This window comes from Prionailurus bengalensis, chromosome B2 (genome assembly GCF_016509475.1).
Source record: "Prionailurus bengalensis isolate Pbe53 chromosome B2, Fcat_Pben_1.1_paternal_pri, whole genome shotgun sequence".
NCBI classification, from domain to species: domain Eukaryota; kingdom Metazoa; phylum Chordata; class Mammalia; order Carnivora; family Felidae; genus Prionailurus; species Prionailurus bengalensis.
Window position 1 is genome coordinate 25,274,892 of NC_057349.1, and position 22,593 is coordinate 25,297,484.

Genomic DNA, 22,593 nt, shown 5'->3' on the forward strand with positions numbered 1-22,593 from the left:
CCTGTCATCAGCATTAAATACGATATAATTCTGACCACCTGCAGCATTGGGTGGGCTGAGGACATCCAGAAAAGTCACATTGGAGGGCCACTGGGAAACCACCTGAAAGCCATGGTCTTATAACTTTGCAGCTATGTTGGCTTGAAAGGGTCCCTTGTAACTCTTTCTCCTCTTGGTGAGATTCAGAACACCTAGCACATTCTCCATTTCCTTCTCCCATACATCTGGCTAGGCCCACGTGGGCTCCTGGGATCTGTCCTCAGGAGAATGAATTCATGGTAGGAAGCAGGGCCCCCAGCGAGATGATTCTGGCTTTGACTTCAGGATGCTTTTGAGTTTTATTTGAGGCAGAGTCTTAGAGAACTGTCTGCCAGTGAACTTGTGCCCAGGGTGTCAGAGGCATCCAAAGTGGAAGGTAAAGGGCCCTTTCCTGGGGCAGGGCAGCCCCCCTACTGCTCCTCGTGCCCGTGGGCTGTGTCTGCATGTTAACACCCTCCCCGCCAGCCCCGGGCATCTGAGGAGACAAAGTGCATAGTCACATTTTGCTGTCACGTTGCCAGCTCGGCACAGTGTTTGTAGAAGATTAATAGTTCAGGGGGGAAAAATATAAACGTGGCTTTGGGTAGAATAGTGTTGTCTGCTGCTTTTTCTCTTTTTGATCAGAGAAATAGTATTTTTACTGAATGACTGTGGAGGCTGGGAAATGGAGCTGTTGCTGCTGATGAGGTCAAAGTGAAGGGCGTTGCATCCTGAGATCTGGCGGGGACTTGGAGAGCATGTAGAAACCCTGTGCAGAGCTGTGCCCCTTCTCCTGATGGTCCCTCCCCAGCCGTGAGCACAGCTGTCCCCTCGGGGGGCAGCTTCTTTACTGGCCTCTCCTACCTTCTGTTCTGGCAACTAGCTATGCAGACAGTATATACAGCCAGTAAGATACCCCTTCATTTGGATCCATTAGGGGTAAGCCTATGTGAGTAACACAGACTCGAAATATCAAAACCCCTTTTGAAAATAGCTTAATTATTCTCACATTCAGGTGTTACTTATCAACAGACATCAGCCCCCAAGGAGCTGCTTAAATGACAGAATTAATGAGTGATCCTCACCTTGTACCAGTGACTACTAGAGGCACATTCTTTATGTTATTGACTCAGAACAAACCTACAGTGTAGGTTTTGTGACTGCCCTATCACAGATGTTGAAACTCAAGCCACTAGAGGTGAAATTACTTCCCATGGTCACACGACTATCTGGGGCAACAAGGGAATCAAAACTCAGGTGCATCTGATGCAGAATCTGTGCCTCCCAGACATGACACCACCTCCCAACAGTCACATCCGGACCCTGGGCTCAGCCCTCATGTTGGGTTAGGTTTCATTCTTCCAGTGTTCTTGTTCCTCCTATGATGCTCTTCCTCGGGGGTGATGACAAACAGCTCAGCCCAAGTGCAATGAAGACAAAATTGGTAAAAATTCAACGACTTGTGCTGTCCTCTAGTTAGACCATTTGTTGTGTGCAATAACGTGGGCCAGGGCACAGGCCAGGTGCAGCCTGTGGGCTCTGTGCACGTTGTCCTCAGCAGGTCCGTGTTGGCTGTCTTCATGGAAAAGGTGGTACTGCTTTCCAGTCCGAGTCAGACAAAGCAAAAACATCCTTGTTCAAAGAGACCTTTTCACCTAATATTCACGCCCTTTCAAGATGCATAGAGCAGAGTTGAAACAGAAGAAAAGCTGGGTTAGCTTCTCAACTACTCTGGTTCGTACTATATTATAAAAAAGATAGCCATTCGACAGGAAGCCCAAAATTTGGTCTCCATTAAAATGCTGACCTTGACTTTTCCCAGCACTTTGGTGCTAAAATTTTTCTATGAATACTAAAGATACTGTGATATTCTTATTTTTAACAGTTACCATTTATGAAACACCTGCTATTCACAGGCACTTTCTAAGTTGCTTTGGTTCCGTCACTGTAACAACGAAATAACACCAAAGCCTGTCCTACTTCCACTATAATGCTTTGCTTCTGTGTCCACGAAGTGTTGCATACCCAGCAACACCAAAGCTGTATAACCTATGACAATTGGGGCTCCTGAGTGGCTCAGTCGATTAAGCATTTGGCTCAGGTCTGATCTCACCGTTTGTGAGTTTGAGCCCTGCATCAGGCTCTGTGCTGACAGCTCAGAGCCTGGAGGCCGCTTCAGATTCTGTGTCTACCTCTCTCTCTGACCCTCCCCCACTCGCACTCTGTCTCTCTCTCTCTCTCTCAAAAATAAATAAACATTAAAAAAAATTTATAACCTGTGTAATACAAACCAGGGAGTTGTTTTTATTTGCATGAACTAGAGCTGTTTCTTTGAGTTTACTGGGGGAAAGGATAGTAGTTTTCATCAGACATGGATTTCTTATCTTCTCTTAAAGATCCATTTGACCTCAGACTAGTTGCTTCATGTCTCTTAGCCTTGGTTTCTTCATCTGTAAAATGGGCACACTGATAATGATACCTGTGTTGTAGGATCGTTGTGATATCTGAATGAGAGAGGCTGGTCACAGCAGCTTGCAGAGTGCTAGACTATGGTAGTTAACAAATGTTAGTTCCTTTCTTCTTAAAACAATGCCTAATTTAGAATAGATATTTATTCTATTAGAGAGTTCTTTATTGTTTTAAGAAAAATTTCTCATATATTGAATATTCTATTGGTTTTTGTAATAAAACTAGAATTATCTTTCCCTGGAGGTAAGTTGCTAATAGTGGAAAGGTAAGCGGAAACATTTAAAACTATATTGCCTATATAAATTTTGTATAATAATTATGTATTAATTATTTAAATTAAATTATATTTGAAGAACTACAGTCACGGTGGGGGGAAGAGTAGAAGATGCATGGTTCAGTGAACACAAGCAAATACAAAGAAATTCTGGGAGTGGGAGCTCCTGGGTGAGGATGCAGCTTTGCATATCCCCCCTTCCAGACATTAGCTTAGAGATTAGGGTTATAGAAATAAGACATGGTCCCTTTCTTGCAGGGACTCACAGTTTAGTTTTGGGGTTGGCAAGCTTTAACTGCGAAGGGCCAAATAATAAATATTTTCAGCTTTGCAGGCCTTATGGTCTCTATTGTAACTACCTAACCCTGCATAAGCAGTGGAAATGCCTAAGCAGTCAGAGACAATATGTAAATGAATGAGTGTGTCTGTGTTCCAATAAAACTTTATTTACAAGTCAAGTGGCAGCGCAGTACTTGGCCTGCAGGCTGTAGTTTGCTGATCCCTGAGCTAGTAAAGAAAAACTTGTAAACAATAGGTGATTACAATATGCATGTTACATAGTCTGCATGTTTGTCATGATACAGGATGTCATAGAATAGGGAGAAGGGGTCTCTGATCCAGTACAGGAACAAGAGACACCCTCAATTGAGTTTATTGAACTTGATAGATCTATGGAAATGTGTTCATTTGAATCTTTGTAATTTTGTACCCCTCTCCCTGTTCATTTAATTGTGTGCTTACAAAGATAATGCATGCTCATTGAAAGAAAACAATGCAAGCAGTACAGAAAGTCAGCACACTACAATGCACTGGTGATATACAATGTCATTGTATATCATTGGCTGAAATGAGTTTTGTCCTTCAGATGGGCATTGAGCCCAAAAAATTGGGGTGTATGTGGATATTGTGGGGCAGGTGCAGAAGAGCAATGCAGGCGAGGACCACGAGGCTTTTGGGGACCTGGCGGGTGCTTTGGTATGGCTGGACCATGCCAGGGGTTGGCAGGCAGGTGGGGCAGGCATGTGAATTGGAGGGGAGGGACAGCTCAGGTCATACAGAGAACTTAACAGGGCTGTGTTAAGTCAGGCAGTAGGATGGGATTGAGGCATTTGTTTTCAGCAAACGAAAGATGATTTTCCTTCTGCCTCTGAATTCTTCTATGATTGATCACCTGGCTCATCAAATTCTTCTCATTCCAAAGGTTCCCTGATCCAACTGTCAAAAGTTTCCCATACTTGGCTCCTTCCAGAATTAGTGGAGCTATTTTAAATGTTAATGTTACAGTCCAGTTTTGCTCAGGCATTGTGTCATACTAAAAGATGTCCTCTAGTAACATATGAAGCAACTTTTTAATTTTTCAAGTTAAAAGTCTTCCAGTTACTTAAATATGAATTAGTGTGCTAAGGAGCCTGTGTGTTGATTTCACTCAGGGCATTAATAGTTCCTCCTGTTTAATGCCTAGGACTGTGGAAGTTTTTCTTTCTTTCTTTCTGGCTTTGCAATAGGCCTCTTTAATTTAGAGGGCTTACTCTTAATTTCCCTTTATAAGGGTAGCTGGTGAGAGCCATTAGTAAAATATGCATTTTGGAATTTGGAAAGACTCTCCAAGGTTTTGGTTGGTAGAAGGGCATTACTTATTTATAATCTCATTGCCTTGTGGGATATAGATACAGTTTCCCCAAATGCCAAAGGGGGCATTAAACCAAATGAATAAGAATATTCAGTAATATAAACCTCTGCTGAGAACAATACATGTCTTTATTTCCTTTAAGAAAAAGTAAAGGAAAATCAGTGTCTCCCATAGATGATCCTACATTGACTAGTAAGGGCCTGTTCAGGTGGTTATTTTTCTGTTTACTTTTAAAATTCTCTTCGATCACAGTTTTGTATTTCTAGCCCTTTAAAAAATGGTCAAATTCAGGAAGAACCAGGGAAGCCCCCAGTATCAATAACTAAAGCATTGCAGTTTTCATTTCTCTTCCTGGGAACGTGACAGCAGGAAGTGGCAGGCAGTAAGAGTTGTCATTGGAAAAAGAAATGAAGAAACGAGATAGAGATCCCTGCATGAGGGTTAGAATGAATCCAAAATTACTACATTAATCAGAAATGGGGCTGTGTGAACTTTAAGAAACATAATCAACTTTAATGCCTTGGTTCTGGATTGGGTGTCCTGCAAATGATTGGGAATGAAGGATTTCTAGTCGCAGTGTGTCTTATATCTAGCATGAACGGGCTTGCAATAGATTTTTGGTGCAACTGTTCCCTTCGACGTGTCTTGGTTTTTTGGCACTATGTTAAGAAAAAAAAAAAAAGAAAGTTAAAGAGCAATTTCAGTAGCAATTAATGAAAGACAGAGAAACAAAGCTAAAAAAAAAAAAAAATCCCCCCAGAGTACCTGGCAAGGGTGTTTATTATGTCATATAAGGAAGCTTGCAAGGATGCCAACTTTAATTGTCAGTTGTGTTGGCTACTGTTGGCAGTGAATCTCCTAGAATTGGAGGGTGAGCTTAGAGGCAAAAAGCAGAGAGCAATTTGGGGTTTTCAGGACATGCAGTATATTTTGAATTTTGATGAAGTCTTTTAGGGAAAAAAAATCCACGTACTGCTAGACTAAAAAATTATTTAAAAACACAGGGTAGAAGAGGCTGCCTAAATGTCGAGGAGCTGATTGTAGCTAATGTGCTTTGTCAGATTGCTCACGTAGAGTGTGTGCGTCCATGACTGATCTTGCAGGTGGATGGGTGTGTGCGCACTTGCCCATTTCTATATTCTCTAATTAAGAAATGTGGAAATGGCAAATCCATAGTCTATAAACCAGTGGTTCATGAGAAGCTGCTGGAATGCTACTTTAGGGAGAAAAATGGTGGCAGAAGAATGCTGACCTTATATCTCTCTAAATTCCTACAGCTCAGTTAGGAGTTTTATTTAAGCTTTTGAAATTTTAGGTGGCATTATCCCCTTTGTAGTGCTGAACAGAAATGTTTCCTTTTATCTCAACAGACTGTCCTCAGCTTTAGAACAGAGGACTTGCAGAGTGATGGGTGAAAGCATGTGGCTTCTAATGGAGCGAGCTCATCACTACAAGAGATGAGCTTGGGGAAAATTTTCTTTTTCCCATTTGTAAGAAATATGCCTTTGCTTTAGTCAATGAGCATTAACATAAGCAATCTTTAGGCCCTGAAGATCTGGTTTTAAGTCAGTTTCCACACCAGCTTCCTCTAGGCTTGAGTTTTTAAATTGTGTTAAAATGCACATCCCTGAAAAGGTGGCAAGGTTTTTGAGTGTTATTTTTAATTTTTAATGATTTTTGTCTTACCCTCAACCACCACCATTTCTGCCTACCATTGTGGGAGTTTACATTATATTTGCTGTATTTTTTCTGTCATTATAAGGTTCATAGATTCATTGTAGAAAGTTTGAGAAAGTCAAGGAAAGAATAAAATAAAAAATAAAGCTCAGTCTTAATTCAGCCCTCCAGAGATAATCACTTTAATAGTTTGGAATACCTTCTAATAATATTCCCTACATACTTAAATATCTCTTCTATTCACTGGGTTCTTTTTTATTCTGAGTTTTTTTCATACCATTACATCATGAGCATTTTTCTCAATCATTAGTTTTCAAAGGTAAATTTTGTTTTAATGGGTGTTTTGAATTTTATTTATTTTGAGAGAGAGAGCGAGAGCGCATGCACACATGAGTTGGAGAGAGGCAGAGAGGGAGAGAGACAATCCCAAGCAGGCTGCGCTATCAGTACAGAGCCCATTGCAGGGCTCGATCTCACCATGAGGTCATGACCTGAGCTGAAATCAAGAGTCAGAAGCTTAACTGACTGAGCCACCCAGGTCCCCCAAGGCAGATTTTGTTTTAACTGACACATGGTGTTACATTAGTTTCAGGAGTCCAACATAGTGACTCAACAAGTCTCTACATTATGCAGTACTCATCACTGTAAGTATGTTACCATCTGTCATCATACAACATTATTATAATATTTATTGGCTGTATTCCTTATGCTATACATTTCATCCAGGTGAAACTTTCTACCTGGAAGTTTGTACCTCTTAATCCCCTTTACTCATTTCACCCATCCCCTACCCCATCCCCTCTGGCAACCACCAGTGTTTTCTCTGTATTTATGAGTCTGTTTTTGTTTTTGTTTGTTCACTTATTTCATTTTTTAGATTCCACATGTAAGTGCAATTATATGATATTTGTCTGACTTATTTCAGATGGCCCTCTGTGTCCATCTATGTCATCACAAATGGCAAGATCTCATTCTTTTTTATAGCTGAGTAATATTTCATTGTATATATCAGAGGCAAAATTTTAATGACTGTATAGTATTGAACATTTAGTCAAGTTCCCATTTTTTATTTTTATAGGTTAGCAATCAGTGAACATCATTGCACTGAGACCTCTGTGGGTATCTCTGATAATTTCCTTGGGAAAAAGTTCCAAGAAAGGGAATTACTGGGGTAGAGTGCACACTGTTTAAAGTAACGTGATGTGTATTGTTAAACTGCCTTCTGGAAACAGGGTCTAGTTTACATTCCTAGCACAGATTTGCACCTTGGTGTTTCTCCTACATCTTTAAGAAATTTAAAAAAAAAATCTTTTTTTTTTTGGAATCAAAGTGTTGTGCTTTGATTTTCATTAGAGGAATTGAGTATTTCTCAAATGTTTTTTAACCATTTGTTTCATATTTTGTTAATTGAGTGCTTGACCCATTTCTAGTTGGAGTATTAGTCTATATTGTTATGTAAATGCTTATTAAATATTAAGGATATTAACTCTTTGGATATTGTAAAATACACTTTTCCCTCTACCCTCCTAGGTTCTGTGGCCGGGGCCCTGGAAATTAGACTGGCAAAAGGTCGATGAACAAGAGAAAAGAGAGTTTATGAACGTATGCAGTGTGAAAACACACAGGAGAAACTCAGTGATAGTAACTCAAAGGGGTGTTAGAATCTGAGCTTATACAAATTCTGAACAAAGTACAGTAAATTTTTAGAGAAGTGACAAGACAAAGGAAAAGGGGGTTTGGCTGTCAGGGGAAGCAAACCTGGGAAGATAAATATGTGGGGAAACTCATGGAAGATAAGGTTCCCTGTAGTGAGTTTTGTTTGCAGACCCATTTCTGTGCAGACTTTCTGTCTTGTTCATGGCCATAAAACTTCCCAGGAGAGGGGATTTATAGCAGTCCTCATTTCTGAGAAGTTTCTGCTTTTAGTCAGATAAAAGAAACGGTGAGAAGGCTTCTTTTTGTATATGTTGACTCTCATTTGCCTTCAGCTCAAAATAATCTTTATGCCAACATGACATATTTTGGAACGGCATACTCTGATCCCCTAATATATTTGACAAATTTAGATCTTTATAATTTTGTTTATGGTATTTTTAACCCATGGAAGTTTCAAATAATAAATAAGCAATAATTTACATAATTTAAATCATAGTAAATAAATGAATAGTAATTAATTCATAAGGGTTAAAGTGTTATAAAACTGTCCATTCTTTCCTTAGGCACTTTTGTTTTTTCTCCCTTAATTTTTAGAGATTTCATCTCCATTTCAAAATTGAAGAAGTAATCTGTTTTCTTCCAATATTTTCATGTTCTTGTTTTACATTTACTTTATCATAGGATTTATTATTACCGAAAATAAGATTGCTTTTCTTATCTCCCATTGATTTTGCATCTTCTTTAGAAATTTCATTAGTTTCCTTGATGAATATTTTTCTACTCTGGCAAGTCAAGCAATTAGATGATTCCTTTGAAAATAATGCAAATTTTATTTCTTTTCTTTTAGCTTATCCTTAAAATATATAGATAGAAAACAGTCTGCCAGATTTTCCACAACCTCTGCCTTTTTTTTTTTTTTTTAAACAGAACATGTGCAGCTAAAATTGAGAACACTTTTTAGGGTCAGCTGTCTCACCATTTAGTCATGGCTGGCAAGCATCATGAGGCATCTCCATAGAATGTCCCTGGTTTGGGAACAATGGCAAAGAAAGCAAGCCTAAGATTACGAAACGGGGCCATGACTTTAACGCTTTTATGGTCGTGTTAAACCTGCTGATGAAGTGTTAACATGCTTAATTAGAGGATTGTTTTCATTGTTCTGTAGGGAATGGATTTGAGGGAGTCCAGAGTTAATGCATGGAGACGCTTGTATTAGTTCAGGAAGGGAGAATGGTGACATGGCCCACATCCTGTCCTCACCCTGCCAACTCGTCCCAAGGAAGTTTAATCAGGTTCTTTGGTTCAATTTGCAGATAACAGAAACTACTCCAGGTGTTTAGGGAGTAGGGATCAAATACAGGGAAACAGTGCTCACTAAATTGCAGGAGCAGCTGTAGGCTGGGCCTCCAGAAGGTTTCCTAGAACAACTCCCTAGAACTGGCCCGCCCAGTGAGGAGGCTAAAGAATCAGGAGGTCACTGTCCAACTGCTGGGTCACGATTACACCTGAGCCACCTCCAGATGGAGCACTGCTAGATCCAAACAGCAGAATGGATGGCCCACTTACCCCCACTGCACACTCTTCCTAATGCAAGTGATCCCCCAAATTAGGTCTGGGTTGTGTACTGGAAGTTATTTTAGGGTGTGCAGCTGATTGACAGAACCTAAATCACCGCCGAAACCTTAGCTGGAAGGGAGTCCGGAAGTGGTTTGTTTTTAGCCTCCCAGCTCACATTGCAGAAACACACACCAGAATGATGAGTGCATCCCTGCCAAGTCCAGGTCAGTCAGGTTGCCCGTAGTGAAGACGGAGTGTGGGGGATGGGGGCAGGATATGTTTGAAAGGGAGAATCCTCTGGATTCTGTGATTGTTTTGGTGGCATGCAAAGGGTGTAGAGACTAATGTCAGGGACAAAGTACATTTTAGATTCTTTTTAAAAGTCTATTTGTTTATTTTGAGAGAGAGAGAGAGAGAGAGAGAGAGAGAGAGAGAGAGAGATTGATTGAATCCCAAGCAGGCTCTCTGTAGCATCAGTGCAGAGCCCGACGCAGGGCTTGAACTCATGGAACCATGAGATCATGACCTGAGCTGAAAACCAAGAGCCAGACACTCAACCGACTGAGCCACCCAGATACTACATACATTTTAGATTTTTAAAAGTCTCTTAGTCCTTGCTTAGCGAAATGACTAATTGCTCTATTTTATCAAGAGTTGGTGTGAACATATTTCAAGAGAAAGGTGATCTCAAAGCTTCCTTGTGCTTCTGAAATTCTTTTGGAGATATTACTGTGTCTGAACACATTTTGTCTTCCAGTTACTTTTGTCCATCCTAGAAGTAGAAGTCAAAGGAAGGGATGCCATCTCCATGGATTCCCTCAGCCCCACCCTACCCAGCTTCTGGAATGTGCCCCAGGGGTGGTGTTACAGACAGATCCCCAGGCATGAGACACCTTATCTTGGGGAGTCTGGAGGCAGTTTGCTTATTGTCTCAGAGAAGTTGTCTAGTCTTGTGCCTAATTGAGGGGGTCAGGGCACCCTCTGGGTTCCCTGACCCCCTACCCCAAGCTGAGAACAACCATGCTGGCCGACACTTCTAGGCAGGCTTTCTTTCCTTACTGGCCGTGGAAGCAGTTCTGTCTCTCTCAACTGTGTTTTCTTTCATTCCAGCACTGTTAATTGATACAAGTTGTGTTAGGTAACCATGGAAAGTCTTATTAGGTAGCAACTAAATGGGGTTGTGGCTGCCCTCGGCTGGGTACCATTATTGCTCAGGTGGCTGAGCTCACAACAGTATTGGCATTATCCCCATCTCCCTGAATGTTTTCATTAAAATCTCTTTTGTCTCCTGGCCATCTAATGTAAGCATAATGTACTCTTTTGCATCACTTAGCCTCAAATAAACTCATCAATGGGAAGTTTGGGTGGAGACATAAGCCAGTGATTCTTTGCCATAGAGCCAGCAGCTGGTGCCCTCCTCCTCAGCAGCAGCCTGGGACCAGGAGGCTCTCCTGCCAAGAATGTGCCATGCTGAGGTGCAGGACAATCTGACGTGATTGGGACATTAATGATTACAGGTGTTGTAGGCACCTCCTCTTCAGATTGGCCAGGTGTGCTTATAGACGTAGCTCTTAGTCTTGGAATCAGTTGCTCTGTGGGCAGGATCTGTGCTGGGCAGAGAGGAGAGAAAACAATTCAGAAATGGTTTCAGAATATATAAACCTAGCCGGAGAAACCGAATATACACACATAGTTATGATGCCGTAACTCACATTATAAAGCAGAACCTGTATTTCTGAAGATGGGTTGCACCTTGAAAGGTGTTTATTATTAAAATATATATTTACTCCAGGGGTACCTGGGTGGCTCAGTCAGTTAAATGTCCGACTTTGCTCAGGTCATGATCTCACAGTTCGTAAGTTTGAGCCCCATGGCCAGCTCTGCCCTGACAGCTCAGAGCCTGGAGCCTGCTTCAAATTCTGTGTCTCCCTCTGTCTCTGCCCCTCCCCTGCTTGTGCGCTCTTTCTCTCAAAAATAAATAATAAGACATTAAAAAAATTTTTAATATATTTATTCCTGGAAACAATATATACATGAATATTGGTTTTCCAGATTTGCCTCCAAAAAGCCCACTTAAATCTAGTTTTACATTCCTTCATTTGCAGTACCAGATAATAGACAGTACTGTCGTATGTGTTTCATGCAGTTTTTGGCTGCATCCTGCCTTTGGTGAGTTGATTAAACCCCAGCCTTGGACTTCGAAGCTCATTCACCAACCTCAAAATGACAGGGAAATGGCAGGACAGGGCTGGCCACTGGTTCTCAGACTTAAGCAGGCATCAGAATTGCCTGGAAGGCTTGTAAACTACATTCCTGTGATTCATTCCAGGAGTTCTCATTCAATAGGTCTGGGGTGGGGCCCAAGAATTTGTATTTCCAACATGTTCCCAGGTGATGCTGAGGTTGCTGGTTGCTGGAGCACAGTTTGAAGACCACTGGAGTAGACACAGGAGGAAATTCACTCCCTAACGTATCTCAATTCTTAATGATGAGATTCTGTGCAAGCAGCAGTGCCCTGCTCCCAAACACCTGAATAAATCCGGACAAGAACCAAGCACAAACCATCCTTTGTTGACAAGGCCTGTGTGGTCTGTGCTTGCATTCCCTTTCTTCCTGAGCCTGGCATTGGACATCACTCTGCAAACAGATGGGGTAGAAGAGAAATTTATTCTCTCCAAGGTCTCTGGAATTCGAACATGCCTTGGGGGCATCAGGGAACAAATGTGTGTCCCAAGGAGTCATGGAACAGTGTGACAGGCGGCTGCCTTCCTGCTTTGTCTAGGCCCAGTGCTCTACTCTGCAATGGCAGGTGCAGAAGCTTGGCTTTTCCCAAAGTCTGTTGAAGTCGAGACCCACAGCTAAGAGTTCCCAGGGAGGCTCCCTCAGGCTTTCCAGAAGTTTGGAAACGGGGGACAGGACCAGAGCTTGCCATCTAGGTCTCAAGATGGACAGAAAAGGGGGCAGTGGGAGGTATTGAGTAAGACACAGCTAAGATCAGGTTTCATCCCAACGAATTCCCATTTCTGCTTCCAGAACTTCTGACATGTCCAGCTCCCCTGCCTTTTGTGCATCTCTCCATCTCCACTGACCTGAAGTTCTTTAGCCACTTCTTTGTGCCAGAAGGAGGACATCAATGGGGTGATGTGGGGTGGGGGCCGCAGCCTTCATAGCGTCACCAGCGGAGATCCTGCTGGTTTGCTCCTGGGGCCCAGATATTTGTGGATTTGAACGCTGTGCCCTCCTCACATATCTTCCACTTGGACACACATCACCTCCAGGGAACAAACATGGTTTTCTCTTCTGATTTTGCAAAAGGACAACAAAAACTTTGGAGACTTGTTTTATTTTTTATTAAATAATAAAATGGAATTGTAAAAAGCGTCTAAATGCTGTATTTACCAATTGATTGGCTTTCTCTCTCTTTTCTAAGCAGATAGCCTCAGAATGGAATAAGGGAAAGCATAAGGGACACTTACAAGGGAAAAAGTGAGAATGTTTTGTTAGTTGATATTTCAACATTAACTATTAAATATTTTTCAGACTGCTTATAAAGCACAGGGGAGGTTTGGAGGATGGAAACACAGAAGTTGCCTTTAATTTTCTCATGTTGTGATACCTCTTGCAAAAAGTTGACAGGGCCTTCCCTCCCTGCACATGTGACAGCTCTGTGGGTGAGAAGGGGTGTTGGTGCCCAGCCTCCTAGCTGCTTCCTCTCCCTCAGGTTATGTCCCCAAGTAGCTGGCACAGAAGAGCATGTGCCCCCACATTTCATGGGGTGCTCCCTGCAGCCTTTTATGGTCTGTTCTGGACTAAAACATTACACTGCCTTTTGTGGGCAAATTCTGTTTCTCATTGTTGCATTTTCAAACACATGGAAGGGAGTCTTCATGGGATGTGTGACTTGGTGCTCCAAATAGTGTCATGATCCTTACTGTAGTTGTTATATTGCCCTTATGATTAACTACAACTGGCATCTGTGTATGTTTCTCTCTGATTTATTTTCTATTTGCCCCTCTCTAGTGGGATCTTGTGTGTGATAATGCCTGGAAGGTCCATATCGCTAAGTTCTCCTTACTGGTTGGATTAATCTTTGGCTACCTAATAACTGGATGCATTGCTGACTGGTGAGTACCAACATGCCGTGTGCACGAACCTTTGGAAGCCACAGCAAGCCTTTGCTGGCTAAAGAAGAATGGTCAGTGTTAGCTTACTGTCACTAGGTTTTTTCTCTGCCCTGGTGTTGGTGCTGGTGCAGAGGGCTGAAGCCATCACCTGGAGAATCCAGAACCAAAAGGATTGGCCAGTGCATACAACAGACCCTTTTGAAGTGAGAATTTAAAGTCATTGCAATTTGCTAGCTGCTAAGTCTAGCAAAACCTGCATGCAACTTGCAGCCCCATCTGCTCCTGATGTTTATTGTTGTGTTGGGAAGAGTTTGAGGGCATAGGTTCAGGGCTCTGTGGGCTGGGCTCTGAGGAGGTAGGTGTATGAGATGCATCAAAAAATGGGGAGAGGAGGAGCTAGAAAGTCCACCCACATGATTTGAATGGGTAGGCTGATGACATTTCCAAATACCATGCAGATTTCAGAGAGGCACAGTCCTTTACAGTTGGCTTGGCCAGGAGACACCTCTGCAGGGTCCATGGGGAAGGTGGATCTTGTAAGGTAGACAGCATTTGGATAATGGATGGATATTTGCAGGTGGAGGAAGGGTGGTGACCAGAGGTGAGAATGAATATGCTTTACTTGGGTGGGTAAGGAGTTCTTAGTGCCTGGAGCAAAGTGTGTGGTTCATGATAAAGTGAGAAGGTTAGAAAGATGGAGAGGAGTAGTGAAGAGAATTATAATGATGATGATAATAATGATGATAGCAACAATATTAGCAGCTAACACTTACTGATTATTGTTGCCAGGCACTGTGCTAAATATTTCTATGCATTAAAATATCCCATCCTCAGAGCACCCCTGTTAGGTAGATACTATTTATTATCTTTGTTTTTTGGTAGAAAAACAGAAGCACAGAAGTCTAAGTAAAATCCCAGGTTTACTCAGCTTTTCAAGCTGGATTTGAACGAAAGCCCAGTGGCTCCAGAGCCTGCCTCTTCACAAGCATGCTACAGCACTTTTATTTAAGGCACCATGTGGTCACAAGGACAGCAGCGAGCACACATCTGAGCAGCATTGCCCAATGGTGACAGGGTTGTCCAGTAATGGGACTGCTCTAGGAGAGAGGTGTGGGGTAGCTGTTCTCCCACTCTTGACATTGTTTTGTTTTTAAAGGGACTTTTTGTGAATAGGGACTTCTTGGACCCAGTGATGTAATAAGGGCTAAGAGTGATATGGAGCAAACTCCTGACATCGTGGCTTTGCTCTGCACTGTTCCTGTACCCTGGTTAGCTGACACAGCTGGTTGAGGCCGTCCAGCAAGAGGCTGGAGGGGTGCAGGGGAGCAATAGAGCAGCAGGTGGGGCCCAGAGGGGTTCCAAAAGCACTTTCAAGTTCTGGAAATTTCTTTCCAAAAGCAAACATCTATTTGGGAGTTCCTTGCATTCACAGGTAATGTGACTTCCTGTGTGTTCAGAATTTGCTTTATCAGCATTTGTAAATGCTTCTTAAGGACAAGTTCCCTGGGAACGGTAACAGAGAAGCTGTCAGTGACCTCTGAAAACCTATACTACAGCCCCCTTGAGGGTTTTTTTTTGACATGGTCATGGGGAGGAGTGGGGAAGTGGGAGGAGCGTAGGGTTTTTTTCACCAAATACTTGAGCGTATAGGTTATCAGAGTAAACTGTTACTAATTTGGAACATACTATAATCCCAATATTTTCACCACAAGGACTTTTGTTTCCCAGTGATCTGCGTTGAAATAGATGAGGAAGATATACTAATATAATCCATGTCACTTCTTTCTAAAAACTGCAGAGTTGGCTGAGGTTTGAGTGTCCTTATTCAATTATATAATGGGAAAGTAAACATGGACTTCTATTAATGGATCAGTCTGTAATGGCTTCAACTGTTTAGAAGTTGTTTTTGTGATTTCTTATCTCTGGCACATACCTGCTGTTTGGCGTCCCTGATCACACACCAGGCCTGGGGACAAAAGGCAGAGGAGTTTGGAGGTCTCCTTTTGCAAATAGCCAGAGCCTCGTGCTGCAAATCCACGTCTCTTGCGGTTGCTTTTCCAAAGTCTGGGGTGAGTGGGCGAGGGGTGCCCGGAGAGCCAGGCCAGGCTGCTTTGTGCTGTGGTTCTTGAACATCTTGAGAGGGCCTCAGTTCCAGCTTGAAAGTTTGGTGTTTTCCACCCTGTATTTATTATAATTTATTTTTGGCCTTTGACTCCCTGCTAGAGCCTTGCTGAAAGGAAATAAGCACAATTAGAAGGAACTTCAAACTTCACAGCTGCTAGCACCCGTTTCATGGCTACATAGGGAAGTTGACCAAGTCCTAGGTTAAGCTTTCTAAGACTGAAGTCAGCATATAATGAAATTCAGGAATACACTTTTTTTTTAAAAGTCATCTCTACACCCAATGTGGGACTTGAACTTACAACCCTGAGATCAAGAGTCAAATGCTTTATTGGCTGAGCCAGCCAGACACCCCAGTACACCTTTTTCTTTAAAAAGGTATCATTTTCCACACAAATCTTGTTTGGGGATATACATTATATACTGTCCTATAATGTGTTAGTTGAGACGTTTGAAAGGGAGTAGCCCAGTCTCTGTTCTTGCTAGATGAGCTCCCTTCCTTCCGTGGTTGGTTCTGTTGCTGGATATTGAGCACGCTTCCCTCCACGAGCCCTCTACATAGTCTCCAACTGGCACTGGGCCCTGGGTCCTGGGCCCTGGCCTTTCTAGACTGCACCAGAGGACCCCTTGCCCTCTAGCTCCTGGCTGAACCTGGCCATGGGGAGAGAGTACCAGCTAGAGGTCTGAAGGAGAGATGATAGTGAGGCGGGATGTTTTTGTCCCCAGCTGGGTCTCTGCAGGGCTATCAGAGGCTAGCTGCCTCCCATTAGGAGCCCCTCCACATGGCACCTCTCTCTCTGGGTTCCCAGACCATCTTCCCCCTTATCCCCCTTCTGCTAGCAGACCCAAATTTCTCTTACAGCCTGCCCAGCCTTTTGCAAATAATCCCTTTATTAAAATCTCCTCAACTCATTTTGAGTGGGGCATCTGTTCCCTATTGAGAGCCTGTATTACTTCTCAATGGCTGCTGTGACGAATTACCATGCGCTTGGTGGCTTCAATTAATGAACTCACAGGTCTGCAGTTCATGGAAGGCTAAATTCTAGGTGCCGACAGAGTTGCATTTCTTTCTGGAGGCCCCAGGAAGTAATCCTTTCCTGTGCTTTTTCCAGCTTCCAGAAGCTGCCCACATTTCTTGGCTTGTGGCCCCTTTTCTAACCTCAAAGCCAGCAATGGCAATCAGGTCCTGTTCACGCTAATATCTCTCTGGCTCCCTACGGCCAGAAGAGGGTCTCCATGTACTTAGACTGGATCCACCTGAACGAATCACCACCTCGTCTCAGGGTCTTTAATCGTATTTGCATCTGCAGAGCACTTTTGCCATGAAAGGTAGCATATTCACATGTTCTGAGGAGTAGGACGTGGACATCCTTGAGGGCCACTCTTCTGCCCCCCCTTAGGTCCCCCCTCTGCATTATAGGAGTGTAGTTTTGTCAGACATCTCTGAGCGGGATCCTGCTCTGGATGGAGCCAGTTCACACTAAGACTCCAGCGATTGTAACAGTTGTTGAATGCTTACTGAATCACATATCCCCACCTGACAGTAGCCCCCTTAGGTCGGCAGTAACTGGTCCCTCCTAAAGAAAACTCAAGGCCCGTTTGAACAAGCTTAGTCTTTCCCAAGATCACATAGTTTCTGAGTGGTGAGCCTGGATTCAAGACCAGGGTGTCTGCTTTCAAAGACCATGTTTTCCCCAGAGTTCCTAAAAATAATTTTTACTTCATGATTTTAGCAACCATTTGGGATGGAGAGATTTAGAATAGTTTCTACAAGTTAAAAAAAAATCAGGATCTTTTCTAAAGTATTGGAACAGGGCAAACCATGTTTGGTGGGCAGCTGGGGTGTAGATGTGTAGGAAGGAATCATACAAGCTAAACATTTAACTGTTTGGTCTGTGCTACACATTGTGCCTGTATCTGCCATCTCTTAATGATCTTGATGCTGTGAAGTCAGACTGTTATCCCCACTTTACAAACAAGGGGAGTAAAGGGAAATAAAAATGGAGAAGGTAGATCTCATCTTTGTTTTCCTTCATTTCAGGAGACCAACTAAGCCATATTCTAAATTTATTTCTTTAAATGAATTGGGTTTGGATAAAACTACGTATAGAGTCTTACGCAACAAGGGCTTAATGACCCCAGCACCAGTCAAAGGGACATAATGGCTAAAAACTCTTGACAGGATAGTTGACTTCCATTGGCATTGAGTTCATGGCCTTGGCTTCATTTCATTAAACTAGTGTGACTAATGGGGATGGTTAGAAGCCTAAGAAATTATGGATGAAATTGTTTCCTGTAGTACCCTCCCCCCAAATTTTCTTGAAATTACATCCATTTCTTTCATAGGACAAGGATATGCATTACAGAGTATTGGTTTTTTCTTAATAGCTTTATTGAGAGGTAATTTATATACCATAAAACTCACTCAGTTTAAGTGTATAACTCAATAAACATTAGTATCTTTACAGAGTTATACAACCATCACCACATTCTAAGTGTCAAACATTTCCAGCACCTTAAAAGGAAATCTTGCATTCACTTCCAGTCATTTCCCTATTCTCATCCTGAGCCCTAGGCTGTGAATCTACTTTCTGTTTTTATTGGTCATAAGACTGTCACAAGGATGTCTAGGCGAGCTTAAGCCATTCAGCAACTCTTTAGGTGTTTGGGGTGCCAGGCTTAGATTTTTTTTCCCCTTGGCAGATAGTCCACTACTCCAGTTTTTCTGTGAGCTAGCCTTCTAGTTCAAGCCGATTATATTTATGTTAATTTGTGTGATGGAGAGTTTGGTTTTGTTTTTTGGTTTTTTTCCTGATGAGTTGATAAAGGAAAAGATGGAAAGGTAGCACTGGAAGGATGGAGAACTAGTGACTTCCTTTCCCTGGGACCACCCCTACTGTCCTGCCAGCCCCACCTAGAAGCACATCGCCCCCTAGCGGTCACCGATCTTGCACAAGCCCACTCTGTAGCCCGCCAACCTAGTGTTTGTGCTGCCCTTTTCAGAAGCACAGTGGGCTGGGTTCTTTCCACCACCGCCACCCCCCCCCCCCCCCCACCGCCTTGCTGCCTGGTAGGCTTCACTTTCAGGTCCACACTCCTTATTTAAAGTTCAGCCTGTCCTAGTTTAGCCTGTGATCCCTTAAAAAAAACAAGCCAGCAGCCATCAGGGCCCTGATTCTGATAGGCCACATGTACCTGAGGTCAGGTAGGACGACTTAACATCCCAGAAAAAGGAAATGAAGCCACTCAGCTCAGTGTCCTTGTTGACTTTGGAGCCAAATCCAAAGGTCAGCGATTTCTCAGCACATTTTATGCTGGGTGTGTCGAGGTTTGTGTTTGGGGAGTTACTATTGATTTTGTTACTCTTGCCTTGAATCATCCTCCTACATACTTAGAAACAGACTTGCCAACAGGAATGGAGTCCCTGTCTCAATTCTGTTCAGTAGCTGTTTGACCTCTGTCCCCTTATGTACAAAACAAGGGTTTGGGCTGAATGTCTCCTGAGGGACCCCTAGATCTACCAAGTTGGTGTAGACACTACAAAGCCTTTTACTGTAGTGAGTACAGATCAAAATCTGTAGAGCACCAGCTGGATACAGGGTTTCAGCATCTAGCATTCATCCTGTTTAACGATGATTCCTAATTTTTTCCCTCTCCATATGCAGGGTTGGCCGGCGGCCTGTGCTGCTTTTTTCCATCATCTTCATTCTGATCTTCGGACTAACTGTGGCACTGTCAGTGAATGTGACAATGTTCAGCACACTCAGGTTCTTTGAAGGATTCTGCCTGGCTGGGATAATTCTTACCTTGTATGCATTACGTAAGTAAGAGCCTTCACAATTGTCTTGAAAAAATTAGTAAAAGTAATTGCTGCTGCCTATGAGGTTATGGGCAGGGCGCCCTGCGTGCTGGTGGTTTGGGATGACAGTCTTTTGGAAGCACAAACTTTAGTGGCCTCAACTGTTCTGGAAAAGTTTTTCAGGCAATGTCATCCAACACTCCGTTCTGATTTCCAGCTTCGGCTCAGGGCTCATGAGAGGACGTGGAGGGTCACACAATTGCTTGGAGGAGTGGGGGTCAGCCCGCTCCTGATATGGAGGGGCTTTTGCTTTCCTCCAGAATCTTCTGTGTTGACATTCTGTGTACTTCCAAATCCAGTGCGTAATTGGGCATCCCTGAACTTAGTTCCGGAACAGCACACTGAGTCCCACTGTTGGTTGGTCTAGACTCAGCATTCTGATTGGCTGTTTCTTACTTTTTTTCTCAAGGGTTATGTGGAGTCCAAATTTTCCACATTCTGTCGTGTCCAGATGTGGCCTTATGTAATCTGGACTTGAACCCTCAGCATTGGTATTTGAAGAGCAAATGGTAGCATTTGTTAGTATTTGCTCTTTTTAGGGTGAAGAAAAATGTCCTGCACTGACCTATCATGCTCGTTGGCTGTATTAATTCCCTTGTCAGATGTGGTTATATGTCACCTCTTTGTAGTTGAGATATAGCTGCAAACTCACAGGGAGGAGGAAGGTTTTAGGCATTGATGTTTTACTTATTTCCTGGTTTTATACTTTCTAATTACCTTGTGGAAAGATCTGTTAGGGACAATGTAAAATGATTCATAACGTATTTTGCCTGTTTCTTTCCTTTTGACAACATGGGTAGGAATCACATCAAGTGGCAATGCCCTATAGTTCTGATTTTCTTAGATTTGTATATTAGACTCAGTAGCACTTTTGGGTAACCTGAATTTTTGCTCCCTATTGTAGAGAATAGAAATAGGATCACTTTATAACATAGGCTTATAGTCACAAAGGAGGAATGAGCACAGAGAAAGGTGACAGATGTATTCTTCCAGATCCACAGCGGGCAGGGTCTGTCTTCCTCTTCCAACACTCAACTGAATTTTACTTTCTTAGAAATCACCGTTGCCAGTTTTTATTTGCATTTATTTTGGAACCCTTGCTTCTGGCAAGGAGGGTTTCTTTAGGAATATGTGCATTCAAGGTCAGTGGGTCTGGGTGATGGCTGTTTGGAGGTTTTGTTTCTTTGAGCAAACAACATGGGCATCAGGCTTGAACGTTTGCAGACAAAATGCCAGTGCCAGTGTTTGGCCCTATCCACCCTGTGGTCTGTGGAGAGGAGGAGGTTCCTTGCTCTGTTTTCTGGAGGAGAGCCCTGGCCCTGCTCTCAGATGCTCACCTGCCCCACACGTGTGCAGGTGTGATGGGTTTTCCCCTTTAGGCAGCCGTCCTTGCCAAGCTCCAGGTTCTCTCAGGAGGACATCAGCCCAGTGCATCCTCACGCATGCTGTGAGAGGCAGAATAGAATGGCTCTGCTCAGGAGCATTTCCTCCATCTCACCACCCCGGCACTTCTCAGACTCAGAGAGGGAGTGTTAATGGAAAACTGTCGGAAAACAAAGATGGCATACCAGTGTACCTTGCATGCCAATCGCTAGTGGATGTCTGAGGCTGCCAGAGAACTCAGAGAAGCCTTCGGAGGACACTGGGTGAAACCACCTGGAGCCATTGGCCATGTCTGCCCATGATAAGCGAGGAGGGTGGGGAGGCACTTGCCATCTGTACGACTCTCCCTGAATGAAGCCAAAGCAGGAGACCAATTCTCCTGACCTGCATTGTTTCAGCCTCACATGGAATGGTTTCACTGACGTGTGTGGTGACATCATGCCATCCGCCCTGCAAAACCTGTTGTTGTGTTTACTGTGGAAAATAAAGCGAAGGATGTGTCTTCATGAGATTACACAGTAGAAAGTTCTCTGCCACTACAGAACCATGCTTGGGTGTGCTTGTCCCAGGAAACTGCTGTGCACAGAATCATATAACCTGGTCATCTTCAGACTTTTTTCTGTAAAGGGCCAGATAGTAAACACTTCAGATTTTGCAGGTCTCTGTTGCAGCCACTGGACTCTGCCACTGTATCTTGAAAACGACTGTAAATAATATGTAAATGAGTAGGTGTGGCTGTGTGCCAACAAAAATTCACTTACTGAAACAGAAAGCGGGCCAGGTTTGACCAATGAGCCATAATATTTCAGCCACTGATATGTGTGAGTCTCTCTCTGTCCACTGGCTTCTAGGGAGCTCTAAAAAGCTTAGACTCTAATCTAGCATGTGTGTGATGGGCCTGTCAAGCTGAGCTTTAAACTCTGGCCTCTCTCCTAATTCCTTCTGAACGTTCCTGCCTTCATTTGTCTTTCGCCCCATTTTCCTATTTCCGTAATGCAAGTGTTAACTTTTGCATGTGTTTGTGCTAGGAGCCTTACATTTTTTTGGGAAATGAAGCCAGGCATGAATAAATAATTATTTTCTTAAATCGGGATTCCACGTCAAATACTGTGACAAATATCATTGCAACGAACATTTTCAAGTATCAACCTAGCAGTCCTCTGAGTTAATACCGTATCTGATAGAGCAAAGTTAAAGCAAAAAAGGATGTCAGCGAGTAGTGGGAGTTCATTGACTAATATCTAGACAGTGTAAATTAGGGGGAGGTTGAGTCATAGCAGGAGAGCTAAGACTGGCAAGGGGAATCGAAAGTGGAAATGAAGTTGTAATGGGCAGACCAGATGGGGTAGGATATGGAATGTGCTGGGCTGAGATAGCCCATCTCTCTGGCAGTTTGGGGCAAAGACAGAGGCTGGTGATAAAACGTTGAGAGGCAAGCTCCCCAGTCAGTCGGGCAAGCTGAGTCTACGTGCCTGCTAGTGTTTATACCTGGGTAGTATATGTGCTTAGTTAATGCTTGGGAATTTGTTTTGCATAAAGGAAAGGTCACAGGGTTGAAATATTTATTGACTCTGAAGAAAAGTTTTTATATTTGGGACATTGATTATTTGGAAAATACATTCTTAATGGTCCCAACGTTTTCTCCCTGCTTCAGCCGTGAGGTTTTTTATCTCACTTAATGCATCTGCTGGAAAGGCCTGTACTGTCTCAGAAGAGAACTGGATATTGTCCTTTTTTTAGCCTTGCAGGTGCTTGGCGATGTAAGGAGGGGAAGTACTGATTTGTGCACATTTTGTTTCTTGTGTAGCTTGCCGTGAGCGTGGAC

The 22,593-nt window shown here is 43.1% G+C and overlaps 1 protein-coding gene across 3 annotated transcripts in view; it reads left to right on the forward strand.

Annotated features, from left to right (window-relative positions):
* Positions 1-22,593, forward strand: part of SLC22A23 (solute carrier family 22 member 23) — a 181,233-nt gene that overhangs the window by 27,412 nt on the left and 131,228 nt on the right. For all 3 annotated transcript variants that reach the window (XM_043590926.1, XM_043590924.1, XM_043590925.1), the window contains exons 2-3: positions 13,302-13,405; positions 19,192-19,346. In XM_043590926.1, coding sequence (XP_043446861.1) covers positions 13,302-13,405; positions 19,192-19,346 — 259 coding nt within the window. The remainder of the gene's footprint in view (positions 1-13,301; positions 13,406-19,191; positions 19,347-22,593) is intronic.